Source organism: Syngnathus leptorhynchus, chromosome 4 (assembly GCF_054491065.1).
Source record: "Syngnathus leptorhynchus isolate UIUO chromosome 4, UIUO_Slep, whole genome shotgun sequence".
NCBI classification, from domain to species: domain Eukaryota; kingdom Metazoa; phylum Chordata; class Actinopteri; order Syngnathiformes; family Syngnathidae; genus Syngnathus; species Syngnathus leptorhynchus.
In genome coordinates, this window is record NC_141198.1 from 18,120,208 (window position 1) to 18,140,351 (window position 20,144).

At 45.0% G+C, this 20,144-nt stretch overlaps 2 protein-coding genes across 3 annotated transcripts; one reads left to right on the top strand and one right to left on the bottom strand.

Annotated features, from left to right (window-relative positions):
* The first annotated feature begins 2,401 nt into the window (after window positions 1–2,401).
* Window positions 2,402–6,412, top strand: ccnh (cyclin H). 2 transcript variants are annotated; one of them, XM_085910018.1, is made up of 10 exons: window positions 2,402–2,534; window positions 2,812–2,930; window positions 3,019–3,141; window positions 3,221–3,294; window positions 3,395–3,608; window positions 3,705–3,868; window positions 3,935–4,005; window positions 4,074–4,182; window positions 6,025–6,088; window positions 6,163–6,409. In XM_085910018.1, exons 2-10 carry the CDS (start codon window positions 2,814–2,816, stop codon window positions 6,187–6,189), a joined length of 963 nt encoding a protein of 320 aa, XP_085766144.1. In that variant the 5' UTR covers window positions 2,402–2,534; window positions 2,812–2,813; the 3' UTR covers window positions 6,190–6,409. The 2 variants fall into 2 exon arrangements, with proteins under 2 accessions (XP_085766144.1, XP_085766143.1); XM_085910017.1 differs by having other exon boundaries at window positions 2,452–2,612; window positions 6,163–6,412.
* On the bottom strand, window positions 6,303–18,676 carry LOC147058602 (ras GTPase-activating protein 1-like). The gene is made up of 26 exons (XM_085910019.1): window positions 17,489–18,676; window positions 13,051–13,203; window positions 12,096–12,231; window positions 11,832–11,902; window positions 11,521–11,638; window positions 11,321–11,352; window positions 11,188–11,240; window positions 10,942–11,092; window positions 10,789–10,867; window positions 10,601–10,724; window positions 10,376–10,532; window positions 10,194–10,281; window positions 9,937–10,017; window positions 9,658–9,815; window positions 9,495–9,571; window positions 9,217–9,389; window positions 8,991–9,150; window positions 8,782–8,924; window positions 8,446–8,561; window positions 8,249–8,335; window positions 7,943–8,010; window positions 7,701–7,789; window positions 7,553–7,630; window positions 7,323–7,457; window positions 7,170–7,249; window positions 6,303–7,093 (listed from the first exon to the last, which is right to left on the bottom strand). Exons 1-26 carry the CDS (start codon window positions 17,992–17,994, stop codon window positions 7,000–7,002), a joined length of 3,207 nt encoding a protein of 1,068 aa, XP_085766145.1. The 5' UTR covers window positions 17,995–18,676; the 3' UTR covers window positions 6,303–6,999.
* Window positions 18,677–20,144: the final 1,468 nt, after the last annotated feature.

Here is a 20,144-nt window from a genome sequence, read left to right on the forward strand (position 1 = left end):
GTTAAGGCCAACAACACCGAGCACCCAAATCAAACCATAGCTCGTGCTGGTATGCAAATGAGCGGCTCCCGCCGAATGCATGTGCATTCATTATTCATAAATGACTCCTGTTTATGCAAATTGCGGTGTGCGGTATTTCGGGCGGGCTGTTGAGTGGCGACGTTTCAAACAGCCTGTGATCACTGATCAAGCGCATGCTCTTAAACTAATGCACGTTTTGTGCAAACCGACCAAAGGTACATTGAGTAGTTGTTGGAATAATTTAGCGACGAAGCCTTGGTCTGACACAACTGGGGCCTTATATTTTATGACTTTTATTTGAACTAAGTTCTTCTTCTTATCGAGTTCCAGGGATGTCCTTTGACCCCCTATCGGTTTTATGTATCCTTCCTGTCCTTCTCTTATCTTTCCGACTCAGAATTGATGGAGATTGTAACTGAGCTTCCTTTCTCTATAGTTCTCCTCGCGAGTCAACCTATCCTGGTTGTCTTCTCCTCTTTGTTCCAGCGTGTGGTTTAATGTCTGATGGTACTTAGACCTGACAGTGGTGAACTGTATTATAATATATTGGTGATAAGTGCAATCTATAGAGTAATCACAGGAATATTATATATATTTTTTGCATCTTTGAGTGTGTCAATGTTTATTATAAAAATAAAATAGTTTGATTCAGACGGTAAAACTCACTAAAAGACTATTTTGATGCGCAAATACGCTAGCGTCATCTAGTGATGTGCATTCCAGTTCGTTTAAGTGAACTGAGTCTTTACAATCGGTTCACTCAAAAGATTCGTTCAAAAGAATCGTTCAACGAATCGTTCGCTACACTTATTTATTTATTCATTTCTTTTTTTTCACCTCGTGCAGTGTACCTATTGAAGTGTCCATGAGGTGTACCTAATAACTTCATTAGGAAAAACGCTTAAGTGAATGTGAACAGTTGCCACACCCGCCCTCACCCCCACTTTCTGATTGGCTGGTTGATCTGTGACGTCACTTGGACACTATTAGGTACACCGCCATTTTCAGGTGTACCTAATAACAGGCCACTTGATTAGGGAAAAATCATGGTCAAAGCTTAACGGAGAGTGAAAAGTGCCACACCCGCCCTCACCCCCACTTTCTGATTGGCTGGTTGATCTGTGACGTCACTTGGACACTATTAGGTACACCGCCATTTTCAGGTGTACCTAATAACAGGCCACTTGATTAGGGAAAAATCATGGTCAAAGCTTAACGGAGAGTGAAAAGTGCCACACCCGCCCTCACCCCCACTTTCTGATTGGCTGGTTGAGCTGTGACGTCACTCGGACACTTCATTAGGTACACCGCCATTTTCAGGTGTACCTAATAACAGGCCACTTGATTAGGGAAAAATCATGGTCATAGCTTAACGGAGAGTGAAAAGTGCCACACCCGCCCTCACCCCCACTTCCTGATTGGCTGGTTGATCTGTGACGTCACTCGGACACTCCATTAGGTACACCGCCATTTTTAGGTGTACCTAATAACAGGCCACTTGATTAGGGAAAAATCATGGTCAAAGCTTAACGGAGAGTGAAAAGTGCCACATCCGCCCTCACCCCCACTTCCTGATTGGCTGGTTGATCTGTGACGTCACTTGGACACTCCATTAGGTACACCGCCATTTTCAGGTGTACCTAATATGGGTCGTGAAGCTCGGTCATCCCCCGGGATAAACTGGATGAAATGGCTGGTGAGAGGGAAGTCTGGGAGTCCCTCCTAAAGCTGCTGCCCCTGCGACCCGACCCCGGATAAGCGAAAGAGGATAGATGGATGGATGGATGGATGGATGGATGGATGGATGGATGGATGGATGGATGGATGGAATAAAACACCAAACATACATGTTTATTAAAATAGTAATAATAAAGGTAAACCAGCAATCTAATGTGAAACTGCAGTCGATATATTTCATAACAATATTTAGGCATAAAACCTACTATAAGTAAATTGTAAATCTATATTCTGGCTTACATAATACACGCCAGGAGACGCAATATGTTCACTGACTGATCCGTTGATGCACGGGAAGGCTGTTCACTCATTGACTCGTTCGCGAACGAGAAAGTCAGGATTCGTTCCCTCACTGATCCGTTCTTTCTCGCGATGAACTGGAAATGCAAATCACTCACTCACTGATTCGTTCACTCAGATTCGTTCGTCGGTGAACGGGAAATGCAATTCACGACTCGTTCGTGAACAGGAAGTGACGTCATTTTCTCCTTCGTTTTGTTTTACGGCGAGGTGGCACCAGTTTCAATGGGCATTACCGACACCTACTGGTTGAAGTCATATGAACTGAAAAATGAACGACTCACTAGGAAGTGATTCGTTCACTGAAAAGCTTCGTTCTTTTGAACGAATCGTTCACTTGTGAGCCAACACTTGCGTCATCAGCAAGCGACGGCATGGTGTGACGTAAACATATGAGACCATCATCAAATGCAAGCCATTTCATGAAATCAACGGATGCAAACAACCTGCTATCTGACAAATTGTAGTCGTCAACGGTAAATATTTATTTTCCATATCTGGAGTATTAGGTCGGACTTACTGGGAGCCGACGTAACTTAACATGCACGACAACCGTAGGTGAACGATGCTTTGAAACCATTGCACACGAACGTGCAGTAAACAGCTAAGCAATTTGTTTATCGTTTTTTTGATCACTGCTCATGAAGGCCGTTCAATAAAATGCCTTTATGGTTACTATATGTGCAAAACGTATGACTGTGAGCAGCCGATAAATGATCGATCACTTTCTTTCTTTGACGTCGTCTCTTGCAGCCATGTTCCATAATAGTTCACAAAGAAAATATTGGACGTTTAACAACGAAGACGAGTTGGAACAATTGAGATATGAAGCCAATCAGAAGTTCGGGAAGAAGATAAGAGAAAGCGGCAAGGTCAATTCCAGTAATACAACAAATCTTGCAACTTCATCCTGCGTGCCTGAATTTGACCAAGCCTCTTGTTGTGCGACTGACTCCACAGCACCTGCTCAGTGAGTCCATGTTCCTGGACCGTCGCGAAGAAGATGTTCTCTTCCGAAATTATGAAAGGACACTGCTGGACTTCTGCAATGTGTTCAAACCTGCAATGCCGAAGTCTGTTATTGTATGTATTTTCAGTTTTAAGCTGAACCCGTTGATTTGGAGCGGCGATATGTCAATTGTGTCAATTGTGTTGTATGCAGGGGACTGCTATCATGTACTTCAGAAGATTCTACATGAACAACTCTCTCATGGAGTACCATCCAAAGATTATTATGTGAGTACCAGTGGCTGCTGACAGTCATTGTTTTTTGTTTTAAATACAAATATTTACACGTTCCGACTGCTTGGTCATTTTCCTTTCCTCTCCGTTTCAGGCTGACGTGCGCCTATCTCGCCTGCAAGGTGGAAGAGTTTAACGTATCCAGTAGCCAGTTTGTGGGCAACCTGGTGCAGGAGAGCCCGGCCGAACAAGAACGGGCTTCGGAGCAGATTCTGGAGTACGAGCTGCTGCTCGTCCAGCAACTCAACTTTCACTTGGTGGTCCACAACCCCTACAGACCCCTGGAGGGGCTGCTGATTGACCTGAAGGTAAGCCCGCTGGCTCTCAAATACAAACCCGCTTACAAAAATGAAACATCAAGAACTAAAGCCTTTCCCCGCTTTATCTCAACTCTGACTGTCCAGACCAGATACCATACCCTGGAGAACCCAGAGTCTCTGAGGAAGAACGTGGATGACTTCCTGGCATATGCAGCCATGACTGACGCGGGGCTGCTCTTTTCCCCCTCACAAATTGCACTCACTGCTATCCTAAGCAGTGCCTCCAGAGCTGGCCTCAACATAGAAAGGTAGGACTTTTGAACTTACATGAGAAATGAGAGAAAAACATACGCAAACCACGTGTTGTTCTCTAGCTACCTTACTGAATGCTTGGGACTTAAGGGCCAGCAAGAGACCTTGTCCAAGATGTACGACTCCATGAGACGTGAGTAACCCGTCCACCAAGATGGCCAGGTCGCCTCTTGTCCATGACTTGCACGCTTTGCGCTGCAGGGATCAAAAGCCTCCTGAAACGATATGAACTTCCAAAACCGGACGAGGTGAATGCCTGCAAGCAGAAGCTGGCGAGGATCCACGCGGAATTCGCGACAAGTTCAAGCAAGTAAGGATCACCTTGACTGACATCAAATGAAGCGTGTGCCGATTGCTCAATGCTAACTGACGCTCGCTGCCCGCTCATTAGAATTAGCACGCCCAGCAGTTTCCATTCTCCGGCTCGAGTGAACCAGCCCGACCGACTTTGCGTCACGTCACTACACTTGCTTTTATTTGACTAGGTTTTCATATCGAAGATGCAAAAAAGGTACGAGTTTCAGGTAGAAAAATAAAAAGGAACACATCGTCGAGCATATGAAAGAACAAGAAAGCGTCGCCGTCGGGTCTCCCGTACCTGCTGGCACAGCCGACGGCGGTGGTCCCACCTCGCCCGGTGAGGTCCGTGGTATCGTTACGTGACGGGCGACAACATTTAGACAAGGAGGCCGAGCCAGACTAGGACCGGCGAGGCTTGCTGGGTGTGAAAATCAGTTGGAAGTGGGGGTATCTTCCATTTCCGTTTAGAGGAAATGATATACACCCCCTTTTGCAACCCCAGCGTGGAAGACAACAGAGATGCACGGGAGAAACGAAGAGACTGGAGATGTAGCGGGGTACACGTGTGACGTCATTAAAAGCGAGCCCAAGTAGTGCTCCTTTTAATGCGACTCAAAACTATTCAAGATTAGAGCAAAGATTTTCAGGACAATCGCTCCCTCTAGTGGTACGCAATATTATTAAATGTACATACTGCAAAATGTTACAGTGGGCCATTTGAGTTGAACCAGATGTCAGTTTAAGCTTACTTGTATTCAACCTTTAGGTAGAACGGAGTTGCATTTACTGGTTTAGTTTGAAACCGTGACTCCAGCTCCTTGTATTTTCATTTTCCATAACTTGCTCTGCGTATTTGTTTTGACAGTCTGCGTGCCGGCAGGTCAGTCCGGGTATCACGACAGGTTGTTCTGTTCCTCCCCTCAGGCGTTTAAGATGTCCTACATCATCAGTACGCGTGTACCCCGCTCACAAAGCGAAAATCAACGCGCCGACATCTTTAGTTGAGAAGAACAGCGTTTCTGTAGCAGGATCAACACATGCACAAGACAAGTTACACACGTCTCCTAAACAAGACTACCTTTCTGCCGTTTAGCTACGTCATACAAACACATTTTGATTCTCTATCGCCAAAAGCAGCAGATTAAAAAAAGTGTCGTGGGGTTGGTGGTTTGTCCAAAGGGGAATTAAGGCTTGTGTAGTCTCCTGTTCAAATTCCCTGATGACTGCAAACGATGCTACTTTACTGCTTAACCCTCGCGCCCCCTCCTTTTAAATCCACATCCATGTAAAGGGAGTTCATTCAGTTCTGCAGCTGAACGTAGCTCAGGTCCATCATCAATGGCTCCAACACAGTGTCTATAGCATATTTTGGGAAAGGCTTTGGAAGTAAAATGTCGACATATGCAGCCACCCCCTTGCTCTCATCTCAGTAGGGGGGGGGGGGCAGCTATTATTGCATTTGAACTCTGGAGATAGTAGGCCACATGCTGAGAAATAACCCCGGGCCTCGCCTCGGACAAGGCCTCGCTCTTTCTGGCCAGCACTTTTGACTCTCAGGTGTTATTCCACCAAATTCACATGACCTGGATGGCGGCTGCCAGTGACATGATGGTGCACTCTGTCCTGGAAGATAAAGTGGAAGGTACACGCTGTCAATACGGGTAGTAACGTAATAAAGCTTGGAAAACACTTGCATCTATGTACTTACTTGAAATGGAGTGAGGGGGAACAACTACTCCTAATGAAAACTACAATCTAAGGTTGCATCAATGGAAATGAAAGATGTTTGGGTCACGACACTGGTTATAGAGCTCAACAACAGTCAACTGTTTTTTATTTGTGTGTGTGGCAGCAAACGCAAGCGGGGGTACGAGGAGGAAGGACATGTGGCCAAAGAGCCGCGAATACAAGAAGAGGTGAGACTACCTTTTGGATCGACATGGTTCCAAATCTTGTTTTTTTTGTCTTCATATGTTGTTTTGTATGACAGGATTGGACGGATGAAGACCTCATCTGACCAATTTGAAGTTGAGACAAAATGCATTCATTTACTGTCATTGTGCATTAGAAATAAAATGTATTTTTGTACACCCTGTCTTGAATATGACAAAGAACAAGCCCATCAACTACTTAAAAAAAAAAACAGTTTAATAAGTGCATGCATGTCTGATACAGTCTGTACTATTTTCAAAAAAAAAAACAAAAAAAAATCTGTTGTAAACACTTTGCATCATACTTGGATTCTCAGATTGTTTTTTTTTTTTGCCTGGATTGCAAATTTCGGTGGGGAGATCTTAACCAATCTAAACAGCTGGTACAATCTGCCAAAGAATAATTCAGCTCATCTCTCTTAAATGCTCATGATTCCAGCAAGAGAATTTATTCTGATATCAAATAACCAGACATTTTCCTCAAAAGACTAGAAAAGGTAACAAAACAAAAGAAGCATGCTCATTTCAGCGCTTGGCCTTACATTGTCACCAATTGAAAAAGTCAGTCACTACTTACAGTATAAAAGCATCCTCGCTCGCAATCCAGTTTCAACAAGACACAACAAGCTTCTTCATGTCAGTTTCCTCATACGAAGCGGGAGACTTTGGCAATTTGTGCTAGAAAAGCATGGCAGGTACTGAGAAAGCTTTCAGAATCCAAACACTGTCCCTTATGTGCAAGGGAACCGATTGTACCCAAAGTTGGAATCATTCACACAGTTCTAAAGGGGGGGGGGGAGTCAAGTGCATCCAGCTGTCAGTCACTGGTGCATTGTTTGTACTCAGCTGTTGTTGCATAGCTCTCATGGTGAGTGAATGGGACAACACGGATGGGACTATCCGACACCTACGTTATGGTTGGCGGTTGCCATGGAGATGAGGGTAGAACACGCCAAGTCTCCCCAGTGCGCCACCCGACAGTGGCGGAGACTTGTCGTAGGCGGGGAGGGAGGGGAGATGGGAGTGAAGTAAGATGGAGGGCGTTCGGGTGGTGATGCGCTACTACCTGTTGCTGTTGGACATGGCATACTGAGCCTGCTTCTGTTGGAGGAGCTCCGTGATGGCCAGCAGCTTTTTTAACACATGCTGGGACAGAAAGAAAGTGACACCGGTTGACTTTTTTGCCTTCCTACAGTTGATTCGAGCGCTCGCGTTTCACCTGCTGAGCCCCCCTCTCGTTACTGAGCGTCCGAAGCTCGTCTGAGTGCGTGGCGCAGAGCTCGTGCAACGCAGCCAGGTCTCGGGACAGATCCGTCCTAAAGTGCTCTGTGGTTTCGGGGAGATCGCGAACGTTCTGCAAATAAAGTCACGAGGTGTGAAGAGTCGGATGTTTCAAATGTGTGATTGGCGGCAGAAATGGTGTTTAAAAAAAAAAAATTTGGTACTCACCCCCAACTCATCCAGAAACATGATCATCCTATGCTTATTGTTTTTAATGAAAGGATTCACACCCTCCATATAAGGCTCCTGTGTGTGGACACAATGACACCATGTCAGACGATCGATCACACCACCTGGTTTTGGGTCTGTTTTATACCTTAGCACCGAATTCCACAAGGTTGGCAAGGTTCTGAACGGACTTCGCCACCAGCGTGAGGGTCCTGCCGGCTGTTGAAGACGGAGGGTCTGCAAGAGGACAGAAACCAGATTGGAATCACGTTCAGACATCGATTGAACGGAAATGAAAACACGCTCAAAGAGCTCGAAGCGGACGTTAGAACATGACCGATGGAATTTCTCGATAGGGCGCTTTGTGTGTGGCTTTGGACGGCTGCTCACCGGCAATGATATTGAACATTCTCGGGTTGAGGATCGCTGGACCGATGAGTCTTAGAAAGACGAAACCACTGGAGGAAAAAAAAAAAAAAAAGACAGGAGAGAGACAAAAGGTTAGCTTAGCTATGAAAAGCAAACTTGAGATCTTTATTTGCTCCCAAGTAATTGCAACATTATTGAAATTGCTTATAGTGCCTCTATTTATTTATCTATCTATTGATCAGACTTGTGAAAATCTAGTTCTTCTTTTTCCCTCCGTGTTGTTGTTCAAGCAGCAAGAAGTTGATTTTCATCAGTGTGTTTGTTTACCTTACAACTCTGGTCCTCATGGTGGTATTAGTTGGCCATTTCTGCTGCACAGATTTTTGCAAGCAGCCATAAATGAATCTTAGCGTCCTGGAACAATAACAAGAAGAGTTTGATCGGGGCTCCTTTGAGACATTGCCTTCGTGTTATCCAAGCTCAAACGTGAAAAGGAGCTTTCTAAAAGTCATTGGCGTGCTTACGGTGGTAGTATCTCAGCAGCCATGAAGATCTTTTCTACCAGTTCTGACAGGATGTTGAGGAGGTGAGCCAGGTTCAAGTTGACATCCTCATTCTTTTCCAGTTTGGAGGGGTTCAACTTGAAATCGGAGGGATGGAAAGAAACCATTGCATGTCCATCAATTATTTACAGTTATATTGGCCGCTTCGGTAGAAATAGGAGTGTTTGTGTTGCTTATCTTTTCATTTGTATTGATTACATAAAAAAATAAAAATGGATGTGTGCGGTGAATGGTTATTTGAAAAGAAAATGGCAGTGATCCCGTCCGTCTCCCTATGAGTAGAGATGTTGGCTTTACCTCGCAAGACTGTTTGCTCTCCATGATCTTGAGGATGGTGTCCTTGAGAGCGTGATGGACGAAGGGCGTGGCCGTGGCTTTCATGTACTGCTCCATCAGCGTGCTGGCCAATGTGGTCGCCCGGAACAACGTTGTGGCTTCATCTGTCCACGAGCAGAGTTAGCTCAATGGAAATTGATTACGCCAAGCATTTTTCCCCACTTCCTTACCCTCCACGCTAATCTCTCGATCGTTGAGAGTCCTGAGAAGAGGAGCTTCGGCTTTTTCGTGCCTGAAGATCCTCAGGAGGAGACTTGCCAGTAAGGTGCGGTCCTGACCACACACGTGGGCCAGAGCGTAGATGACGTGGAACTCTTTCTGCAGGATCATCTACATGAAGACAGACACACATGTATGTGGTCATTTTGGACAGCGTTCAATCGCAGCGGAACTGACCTCTTTAAACTCGCTGTACTCTTCTTCGGGCATGATCTTCTCCATGGAGTAGCGTGCGCGTACTCGTAAGGAGCCCGGCTCGATGCCCTTCAGAGGCACGTGGGAGCTGAGAGGGAACCACTCGTCAATCATCTGGCCCTTCTGCAGACGGCTCAGCTGGCAACGCATGAATACTACGCCGTAGAAGCGGCATTCCAGGAAGAGCAGAACCCAAATGTTGGAAAGATGCAAAAAACAACAACAAAACAGGCCAGACTACATTTGGCGGATGCACGTACAGATGTCGCTTTCTTTGCTCTTTTTTGTCTTGTTGCTCAGGCTGATCTCAAATCTGTTGATTTCACTCGAGAGGTCGCTGGAAACAGACAAAGGCGATGATTTCTAACGAAGTAGGCAAGGCGCTCCAATGTGAAGCGTAAAAAGGGGGGGGGGGGGGCTCACTCAAAAATGAACTCCTCGGTGAAGACGGGGTTGGGCCCCTCCCTCGGGTGCGTTTTGGCCACCTGGACGTTGTTCAGGTAGATGTTGCAGTAAGGGTTGGTGAAATACTTCACCGGCAGCTTATGGGCCTCCTCCACGTAGAGCACCAGGCTGCTCACCTAAGATAGAAGGGAGCAGCTCAGACTTCAAACGACATGATACTAACTTGTCTTTTGTTGTCAAATACATTCACAGATTCTCAAAATGGTTTCCATCAGGTGAGCGGTCACTCTCGCATACCTGTCTCAACCTTTTGTTGGAGGTGGGCTGAGTTGTCTTTCTCAAGTTACTACAGAACGTTTGTAGGCATTTCATCCAATCCTGGAACAGAACAGAAAAAGGACATTCAAATCACAAGAAACGTTGTCCCATAAGTTATCATTATTATTATAAATAATATTATAAAAGTATTTTATAAATATAAAATATTCTATCTACAAATAATAATATGTCAATAATATTTCAACACTAAGTGCTTGACGACTCGAGACGTCTACCTGCGCATGCTCTGGAGCTTCCCCGGCGAAGTAGAAAATGTATTGTTCCTCACTAAAGTGCTGGACAACAATCTGGAAACAGTTTGGCCTGAAAATGAGCAATAAAAAAAAGAAAGAAAGAAAAGAAGAGCATTGAAATAGGCGACACTTTCCCCAAACAGCCTCACCAAAAAAGAACCTACCTGCCAAAAAGGCTGTCGTGAACGCCATATACTGAGCACACGCTTAGGTCGATCAGCCCTTTGGGTTTGGTGGCTCTTTTCTCACTCTCAAAGTAGATGAGCTGGGCATCGTTACCCTCCAGGATAAAGTAGAGGTTCTTCCACCGTTTGCCTTTGCCTGGAAGCGTTGAAATTCAAAGGAAAGTCATCACAACGGCCAGCAAAAACCTCATTGGTGCGACATACCTTTGTTAAAGAGGAGGTAGCCTTTTTTCACAATGTTTTTATAGAACGCATCTTTTGGTTTTCGCCTGATTGTGTTGTAAATTTCTCTCCCGTCCACCGTGTCAGTGATGACTTGTTCTTGGTGCTAATTGAATACAAACAAGAGTTTATAACCGCACACAGAGATCATTTGGTTATGAATGCACTACCTGGACTGAAACGGGATCTTTCAAGTTGTAACCCTCGACAATCTGCTCTTTCTTGTAATGGTCGATGATGTCGTCGACGCTACCGGACACGACGGCGGTACATTGAAATTGTGATCATTGTGAGCGTACGTTTGTTTTGGGGTGGCAACACACCTGTTATAGTACCTCCCTCCCATCATGTACTGGTTGTTGGGAGTGGGAGAGATCTTAAACCTTTGGATGTTCTCATTGGTGCGAAAGAAGAGGGAGTAGTCCCCAGGCGTGTTGTCTGACGGTCGCACGAGGAAACTGCACACCTGGCCAACTGTGCAGGAGAGTCATTATTCACTCAAAATTGGAAAGGAAAAAGACTTTTTGATCAAACAACTTTGGCATGTGGGAGTGGTAAAAGAGAGTTACCCGTCATCAGCAGGTTGTAGGCTTCTTGTTTTGTGATCTTTCCATGATACCAGCTGGGGAGGATCAACAGAAATAATATTGGTTATTTAGCCATAAATGCCAACCATAAAATAATCATAACCGGAAAACCTACATTTTTCCCTCATGTGGATCCTCCTCCCGGCACTGGAAAAGTATTAATCGAAAATTGTGAAAATACATACATATATATATATTTTTTTTAACACAGCCTCTTTTTTTGTGTATAATGTTTGAAATGGATAGTTTTTGCTTCTGTTAAGAGTTGCAATGAAATAAAATGAGGTAAACTAAGACAATGTAGGATCCGCTTACCACCTCCTCCACCAGATCTTCCACGATGAGGCCCTGCTCCTCCGTGCGAACGTTTGTCACCCACATCCAGCCGTCGTCCAGTTCGTTGTGAACGATGAACATGTCTCCCTTCAGGAAGCTGGAGATGCATAGTTTGGTTTCGTAAATGGGACGATGTCACATGAAATGGGGGGGGACGGAATCACCCCCACTAACCACGACCCCCTTCCTGGTATTTCTGATGTAACATGAACTAACCAGTAGAGGTCGGACTTGAGCAACATTTGAAGTGCTCAGCTCGACATGCAATTTGAATATGAATGCTTGCTTACCTGATCTCATCAGTATCTGGCACTTTGGTGTATGGCAGTATGGCCCTTACTCTCCTCCTGTCTTCTACAGGCTAAACAAAGAGACAAAAATGGAGGCAATTATGTCTCTCACCTTCTGAATGTGACATTTACCGTATGTTGCATTTTCTTCTGAATCATGATGCAAATTCCTCAAATTGCTCTACCGAATGTCATGTAGTTTAGCGCTTTCCTGATATTTTTGTACAACGTCAACAATATTTCGGCGAGAGACGAAAGTCGAACCTCCGGAGGGGCCACGGGCCACTGCAGCTTTTCTCCTTTGAGCAGGCAAGACACGTAGCTGTAGTAACCAATAAGGTCGGATAAGGAAGAGAACCGCCTTCCGCCTATGTAATAGTCCCCACACATGGCAATTATCCTGAAACACAAAACAATCCAAACAAGTCACAGTCATGTTTAACAATTTGCTTATCTACGGCAGAAATGTGGTCGAAATTAAGACGATAAAAACGTTTGCAATTGTGTATCCCCCCCCACAAAAAAGAAAAATGCTCCAAATGTATTCCAGCTAATTTGTTGATTGCGTTTAAATTAAATGCCACCGAGCATTTGAAGTCATGCAATTAAGCAGATGTTCATAATTCATTTAAAGCGGGCCCTTTTTGCCCTCCGCCCGGCAATAATTACATCATGGCCTCACAACTAATGCAATGAGTGAAATACATGAAGTCATTGATACAAAACAGCATAGTTTCTCCAGCGCACAAAATATAATCCCTGAAGTCGGAAAACATACAGTAAACCCCCACACATCTTTGTTAAGATGAGTCGAAGGACACAATACAAGGAAATATTGCTTAACACTGTACATTCTCACACGCAACTACTGTCAGCTTGACACAAAAATCGTCCACCGGAAACTATAGCTCTTTGCCTTATCATCGCTTCAGTTTCGGTGGTTTTCCAACCACAATCCAATGCAGCGAAATGATTGGGCAACATAAGAAGTCAAACGAGCGAGCTACGTGACAGCGTTTATGAATTGGACCCAAGATGCTATCACATGTAGTTTCCAAAATGACTGGTGGAAAATATGGTCGATATAGTAAGACTTGCTTTATTTACATCCAAAGACATCGTCATTCATGTAACATATACTAAAAGAGATATTTTGGACTTTAGTACCGGAATACAGCTCGTGCCACACAGTGTTCCTTTGACATGTGTGGAAACGTACCTGAAATGGTTGACCACATTGGTCATGCTGAGGAAAGACAGGACAAAGGAACCGGGCCGGCGGTCACTCTCCCTGATGAGGTAGCTGCCGTGGGTCCGAGCCTGGCGCAGCCGCTCCTCAGCGATGGTTCGGTCCAGCTTGCCATGGTACCACCTGAGACGACAAAACGAGGAGACTTATTAGTTGTTCAAATGCCATCATTACTGTGCGCTTCCACATGGTTCACAACCAGAAGACAAAAAACAGACATAGTCGGTAGCATCCGAAACATTATCCCAAGCAATTACTATAAAGTGTGTTCCGTTGGTTGTAATCGATCACCTACAATTTCCAAACACTGAACTTGTTTATTAAAAAGCAACAAGAAAAATCTGAGCGGTGCCCGAGTTCCTCCAAAGCTCAAAAGACGACTTGATCTCGTGCTTACTGGCTTTTAGAAATCTTACTCAAATTTTCATCAGGTGAGGCTCTCCGTTCTCAACGGAACTAAAAAATTAACATGCTCTATCCAAATGTCTTAGAGGGCAACCATTCAGGTGAAGAAGGGGAAAAAAAAAAAAAAGAAACCAACAACTCCTGCAGCACTTCTTGTAACAGGAGAGCTAAAAGGGCTCCCGTGTAGTCACTTTTTGGAAAGAAAACACCACGAAGCCTGCTAGCAAAGAGAAGAAGCCAGGAGCAGGATAGTTGAAGTGGGGCTTTCGGTGATAAGAGTATTGAAGAGGGCGATTGAGTGCAGCTCAAGAGTTGGGCCAAGCTGCAGCAAGGAGCCAAGAGGACGCTGGGCGGGAAATCATTCTGAAGGAAGATAGACGAGCCAAGCGGGAAAGACAAAATGTGTCACAAAGCAGCACTTGGGACAACTTTGCCTCCAATTATGACCACATTATGGTTGCCCACTATTAATTAAACGTGTAAAATTTAAAGAACACATATTATACGCCCGACACGTGAGCTTCATTTTCATGGCCCAATACATACATAAACCTCCAAAGTACGCTAGATGTTGTTGGTTATAGAAATAGACCCTACTCTCGACTTGAGGAATGCCCCGTCATGTCTGAACATGAACAGCGAGCGGCACGGTGACGTTCTGTTTCTCTCCGTGACTGACACCCTACTCAAGGGAAGGTCCTGCATTTCCCCCCCCCTCGCTAAACAAAAGCAGAACGAGGATGTTTTTAACAATATCGCAATGAGGTCGAGTACGAGACTGGAGGGAGACCCACCACAGCGCAGTGGCACAAAAATATGTGGAGCGGTCCAGTGTCATGTTATCATGAGGCGAGATCATTTGAGCCTTTCCTGCAAGCAAGTTGGCTGTCAAGTCAAGTATCACTTAAGATTGTTGAAATTGAATCTGTCCAAATAATAAGGCCGTAACCTCGGCGGGCCCGCTTTAGCAAGCTCCACGGACACAAAATGGTGACCAAGATGGCTGGTCAAAAACAGCTCAACATGAATGAATGATTATCATTTTGTGTTGACCTAGAAAATATTCAACGGTGTCTCACATAAAAAGAGAAATAAACAGACCTGGCCCACTTTGTGGTACTTGCCACTTGATTGTCCTGTGTGCAATTTAACAAAAGTATCAAACACGTTTGTCAATTTGCACTGCGTGAGTATTGAATGTGCACACCACTCATGAACGAGTATTTCAAGGATTAGCAACAGTTTCTATGCTCGCCCTAAATGTGATTAGGCAATCGTCAATAAATGGATTAGCTTGCGCGCTTTTAATTATTTTGAAGTCATCAGAGAACTCTATGCTTGTGTACTGAAATGGCAATGTCAGAAAGCTACCAAAGTTTTCATTAAGTGTGGGGGGGGGGGTACAATACATGAAGACAGAATGATAACAAATCGTGCCGTCGACTCAAAGGATGTAACGCACATTATCGAGTCAAGACATGGGATGTTAAGAGTCGAAGATGAATCGGAATCTGGAGCAAATCAGCAGGTGCCGTCGGGAACGTAGCGACGGCTTACGGACGCCCCACTTACGATGAGTTCACCCTCTGCTGCATTTCCCTCCGCTGCGTCCCGTGATCTCCCGAGCTGATGCGGCTACGGCCGGCTTCGACACGGGGAGCCCAGCCCAGGCGGCTTGAAATCCAAATAAGCCATGAGCGCGCGACGCCGCTGTCGCCTTGATGCGTTCATCCCCGTCGACGTCGGCGGAAATAGGACAAGGGCGCAAAGACTCAGACGAGCGTCACTCCAGCATTCATTTCGACGAACGATGCCTTTTATCCATTAGGGGGGTTAATGGTTCTTAAGAAGGAGAGTCAAGTAAAGTGTAGCCCTGCAGTTGTTGCTCTTACTTATCCTCCTCTGACTTTTCTGACTACTTCTCTTCCCTTGCCCCCCCGTTCCATAAAAACCACCAGCATGCAGCTGATTGGTTTCTGACTCAGTGGGACACAAATGGTAGGGAGTGGCAATTTTGCACCCACGGTACACATTTTGATGCACATGGGCAGATACTCATCATCATCATCATCATAATCCCGTGATGTGCTTCAAGACAATAATTTAAGTAAGCATGGCCCCAGCTTTGCCCCTCAGTTAAAATGAATGCATTCAATCGAGGATGCTGTTAAGGTTACAATGAATGGCCGAGAAGTGTTGAAAAACAGGATGCTGAAGAGAAAAGGCAGGGCAGAGAGACGATTGGAAGGGCACCACAGGACATTGCATAATGCAGCCAAAATGGATGGAAACTTTCAAATACGTGTTGCACATATAGGTAAGAGACCAAAAAAAGGAGACCGATGGGCCCTTTTGGAAAGTCAATCACGCTCGTGGTAATCATCTTCAAAGCAAGCCTCGCTTAACTCTGGGAAACCCTTCTCTGATTTAGGCGGTCTCTAATCTTCGTGGAAACTTGAAAATCTACCACTCATTTCCCAGAGTTGTTTGTTTAAGCTCGGGCATTAAGCCGGCGCTTTCTCCAGGCAGTAGCAATCGACCCTTGTGGGGCCGATGGGCGCTTGACTTTTTTGTTCACGGTCAGTGTCACGTTCTTATTGCAGGCGGCAAGATTAAGAACGTGCGGCACGTTGCAGAAGGTGTTTATGAATGTCTCTCGCTCGTGGCACTCTGTTCAATGTGGCGAGTTAAGCTTTTCACGGTCAGTGTGCAATACTGTTTTCTTCGAAAATATACTTCACGAGCCGCTAACTCAAAGGAATTGAACATCAATTGGTGAAAACAGACAGTCTACTATAAAAGCAAGAGAACAATTCTTATCCATGTACCGAAAATGTGGTTTCAGGTCAAATCTCTGATTGAAGTCAATTTGATGGTAGACTTTGCAGCACAATCAAAACACTTGGATGCTTGCTTGTCTCATCAACAGGGCAGGGCAGGGCACCACCCAAAATAAAAGCTGAATCCATATCTCATAGCACGTGGGCCAAAAATGACATTATGCTGAACTTTACTCATGAGAATAAAACTAATGTCAAGGCTGTATCGAGTCATTTCAGTGTTTAAAGCGGAGATGGGGGAGTGTTTTGGTTGCAGTACATGGGAGTCATTCAGAAATGGGTCACAAATGTCAAAAGTATTGATCACGTAAGCTGATAAGACAATGGATGACCATAAAGTCCAAAGTGCAGTTTAGTCATGAAAAGCAATTACAAGCATCGTCAAAATGACTTCTTGTATGTTGTCATTTTTCCGTGACATCGCTGAAGACTGAGCAGCGCAAAGTAGCACTAGAAAAGATGACGTATAGGATCCCGCTGCGGCATCAAACTATTTGAGACAATTCTGGGGCAAAGAAAGACACGCAGAAGGCTTCTGTCATGGCTTAAAACCTCTCTTCTGTATGTAAATCTACTGTAACATGTATATTTTGACCACCTTGGTCCCTTTTTTGAATAGAAATGACGTGGCTGTTAGCATTTCAACAATGACCCCAAAAACTAATCGGGAATGTGAAGAAACAAACTGGATCTTTGTCTGAAAGATCATGCAATCCACATTGGCCCATGCATTCACCCTCAATGAGTCTGCAGTCAGACAAATTGTCCGTTGAGCATTTCTGCCGATGCGTTTCCAATTAGTCAATGCAGTTAGGGCATAAATGCATGCCGGGAGAAAAAAACTAATTCGTTTATATGTGGCATAGAGAATGAGAATCACAGGCAGCAGAGAACAAACTAAAAAATAAAAAGGACAACTGTGATCGATGGATTGAAATAAAGCAATGATGAAAAATAAATCCGTGTTCCTTTTAACACTCAGCATGGTCTGTCCTAACCAAACCGTGTTGCATGAACCGATGACTCCTGAGATGATCTTCAAGACAAACTGGGCAATGAAGTTACAATCTATATCAAGTTTACAACTTGGAAAATTCCCAACTCTATTGAGTATTTGCACTCATCATTGGGCAAAGCTCGACGATCACTGTTATTGTACTCACTGGTTTGTGGGCGGCGCAGAGAGGGGGAACACCACCTCTTCCTCCTCGTATTCCGGTCCATCTTGCAGGTCGTTTTCATCCATCGTGCCGCCACAACCTGTAGAAGGTGGGGGAGGAGGTGGAGGCGGTAGTGGGGGGAAGTCCGGGACTGAGGATGTGGGTGAAATCCGACAGGCCGGTGCCTCCGAAGTGGGAGAGCCGCACATGCCGCCCACGTTCCCTGAGCTCGTTCCCTGGAAATGTGAATGTCCACCTCCGCCACTCCCTGCCACGGACAGGGCAGATCCGCTTATATCCCCACTTGTGAAGGGATAGATCCCACTCGTGTCTGGGAGCGAGTCCGGAGATGTGTTTGAGTGTTGACGGAGGGCTGGCACAGGTCCCAAATCTGCCGCCCTGACTATGGTTGACCTGGGATAGCAAGGGAACGGGGCCGTCTCCGGGCCTCCTCCGCCCGTCCCCGACGTGACCGAGCCCGTCTCCTCACTACTGACCTCCGCTGCCATCGTTCCGGGGAAATACGTAGAGGGGAACAAGTCCAGAAGGGAGCCCGCCCTTCCCCTCTTTTGTTAAGACGCTCCGTCAGTGTTTGGGCTCCCGGGAAACAACAGCAAAAGTTGAGCAAAATGCCTTTTAGCCCGTCAGCTAGCGTTAGCCCACAAGCTAACTTTGCTAGCACGCGTTAGCTTTACCTCGCATTCGCTCGCAAGCTGGATGGCTAGCAGGTCCGAGACACTTGATGACTTCTTTCTTTCTTTCCTACGTCCCTCATTGTTTCCTGAGATGAAAGTTTGCACCGTAAAAGCACATGCCGACGATTCCAAAGTGAACATCAAGTCTTGAGTCTGCTTCTTCGCTTGGACCTCACCTTCGGCACTATGTTGTTTTATTGTCACTGTTGTGTGTGTAATCCTCGTCTCTCTCTCTCTCTCGCTCGCTCTCTCCCTCTCTCTCTCTCTCTCTCTCTCTTTTTGAAACCACTGATATTGCTTTCTTGCGTCCAGAGTCCGGTCGTGGCGAGCGTTGCCCACAAATCCGCCGCTCCTGTCGCCTAAACCGACGGCGAGGTGCGTTGGTTGGCAACCCCGAGCATTTCGCTATGTCCAAGTCGACATTTCTTGCGCGCTGGGAGCGAAGTTTGCGTTGATTTCCAGGTTTTTGCACTGCTGGCTTAGCCGCTCTCCCCCTCCCCTCCCCTCTCTCTCTCTCAACCTCCCTCCCTCGCCCACTCCCCTCCAGACACTGAGCAGACCAAACCAATCGAGCAAAGAGCGACACCGCTTCCTTCAATCCATGCAGTCTGCCATCATTAGCAGGGCTGAACCGCATTTCGCTCATTTATTGCTTTATTTATGGGGACATTCTGGCATTATAGCAAAGTTGCAGACAGAGTGTTTATTCTTTCATGTCACATTTAATATTTAGGCAATAATGGCCAAAAAACAATGCAATGGCTATATTGTTGCAATATCTGTAAAATAGAAAAGATACACACATACAAGTGAAAAACAAATGCAATGTATTTAAACCTGTGCTGATTTGCAGTGTTCTCTGAGTTAATGTCACTCTCTCAATTCAGCTTGCAAGCAATGGATCCAAAAATGAATGGGCCTAAATGTGCAAAAAGCTTTGGATTCCCATGGGTCATTCAGAGAGCTCCTGTTTTTTTTTTGGTTTTTTTTCAGGGACTTATTTATCCTCCCCCTCTCCTTGCACGAGGCAGAAGAATGAGTTACAAACATCCAAATAAACAAGCGCTGCTATTTCTATGGCGCTAAGGCCTTCCTGCTGCTCGGCCCGTTAGTTACCATAGTCTGTCTGAATGTGACAGCCAGTGTGCTGTGGATCCTCAAACTGTGGGTAATAAGATTTTGGACAAGATGCGGATAATTGGTTTTCCCTGACTGACTGACTTGAAGAATCTTGAGAGTAAGCTTTACCTGAGAATGAAAATCTGAAGTGTCGGGTTTGACTTGAATACCATGATTTTTTTTTCTTTCTGCTGTCAAACAAAACAAACACATTTGACAGAAATGACTTTATTCTCAAATACCCTGTTTATGCAGTGGCTATTGATCAAAAATAATCTTCTTTTGATTCAATCTTATAAGTGTGTGTCCTCAGTCAGACATTTGCTGCTGTGTGTGTTATTCTATGCTCAAGTCTGTGTATGAGTCCAGATTTGAGAGTGAATAATTCACAGCATTGACATAAATGTTTTAGGAACGCCAGTGAGTGACAAATGCATGAATAGCGAGAGCAAAGGGTGTGCTTTCCCGACACGTGATTTATGAAATAATGACTTACGCTCATGCCGTGCACTATACAATGTCAAGCAGGTGGTTCAACTTTAATATGTCAGATGACATCAAATGTCATTTGATGTAATTCTCTAAAAAAGAAATGCACACGCAATTTGGTGTTTTCCTGCTAATATAGACAACGCTATTATATTAGGCTAAACAATATTATGGATTCTTAATTATCCGATCTTGCTGCTGCTTTGAAATTAATTGAAAATATTTCGTTTGTCATTCCTACCGCTCGTTAGTACGATGTTAACAGTTACGTATAAGTGCCTGGTTTTATTCTGGAGGAAACTTTGAAATTGTGCAAAAACCTTTCAGTGGTTTACAATAATAATACTCAATACTAT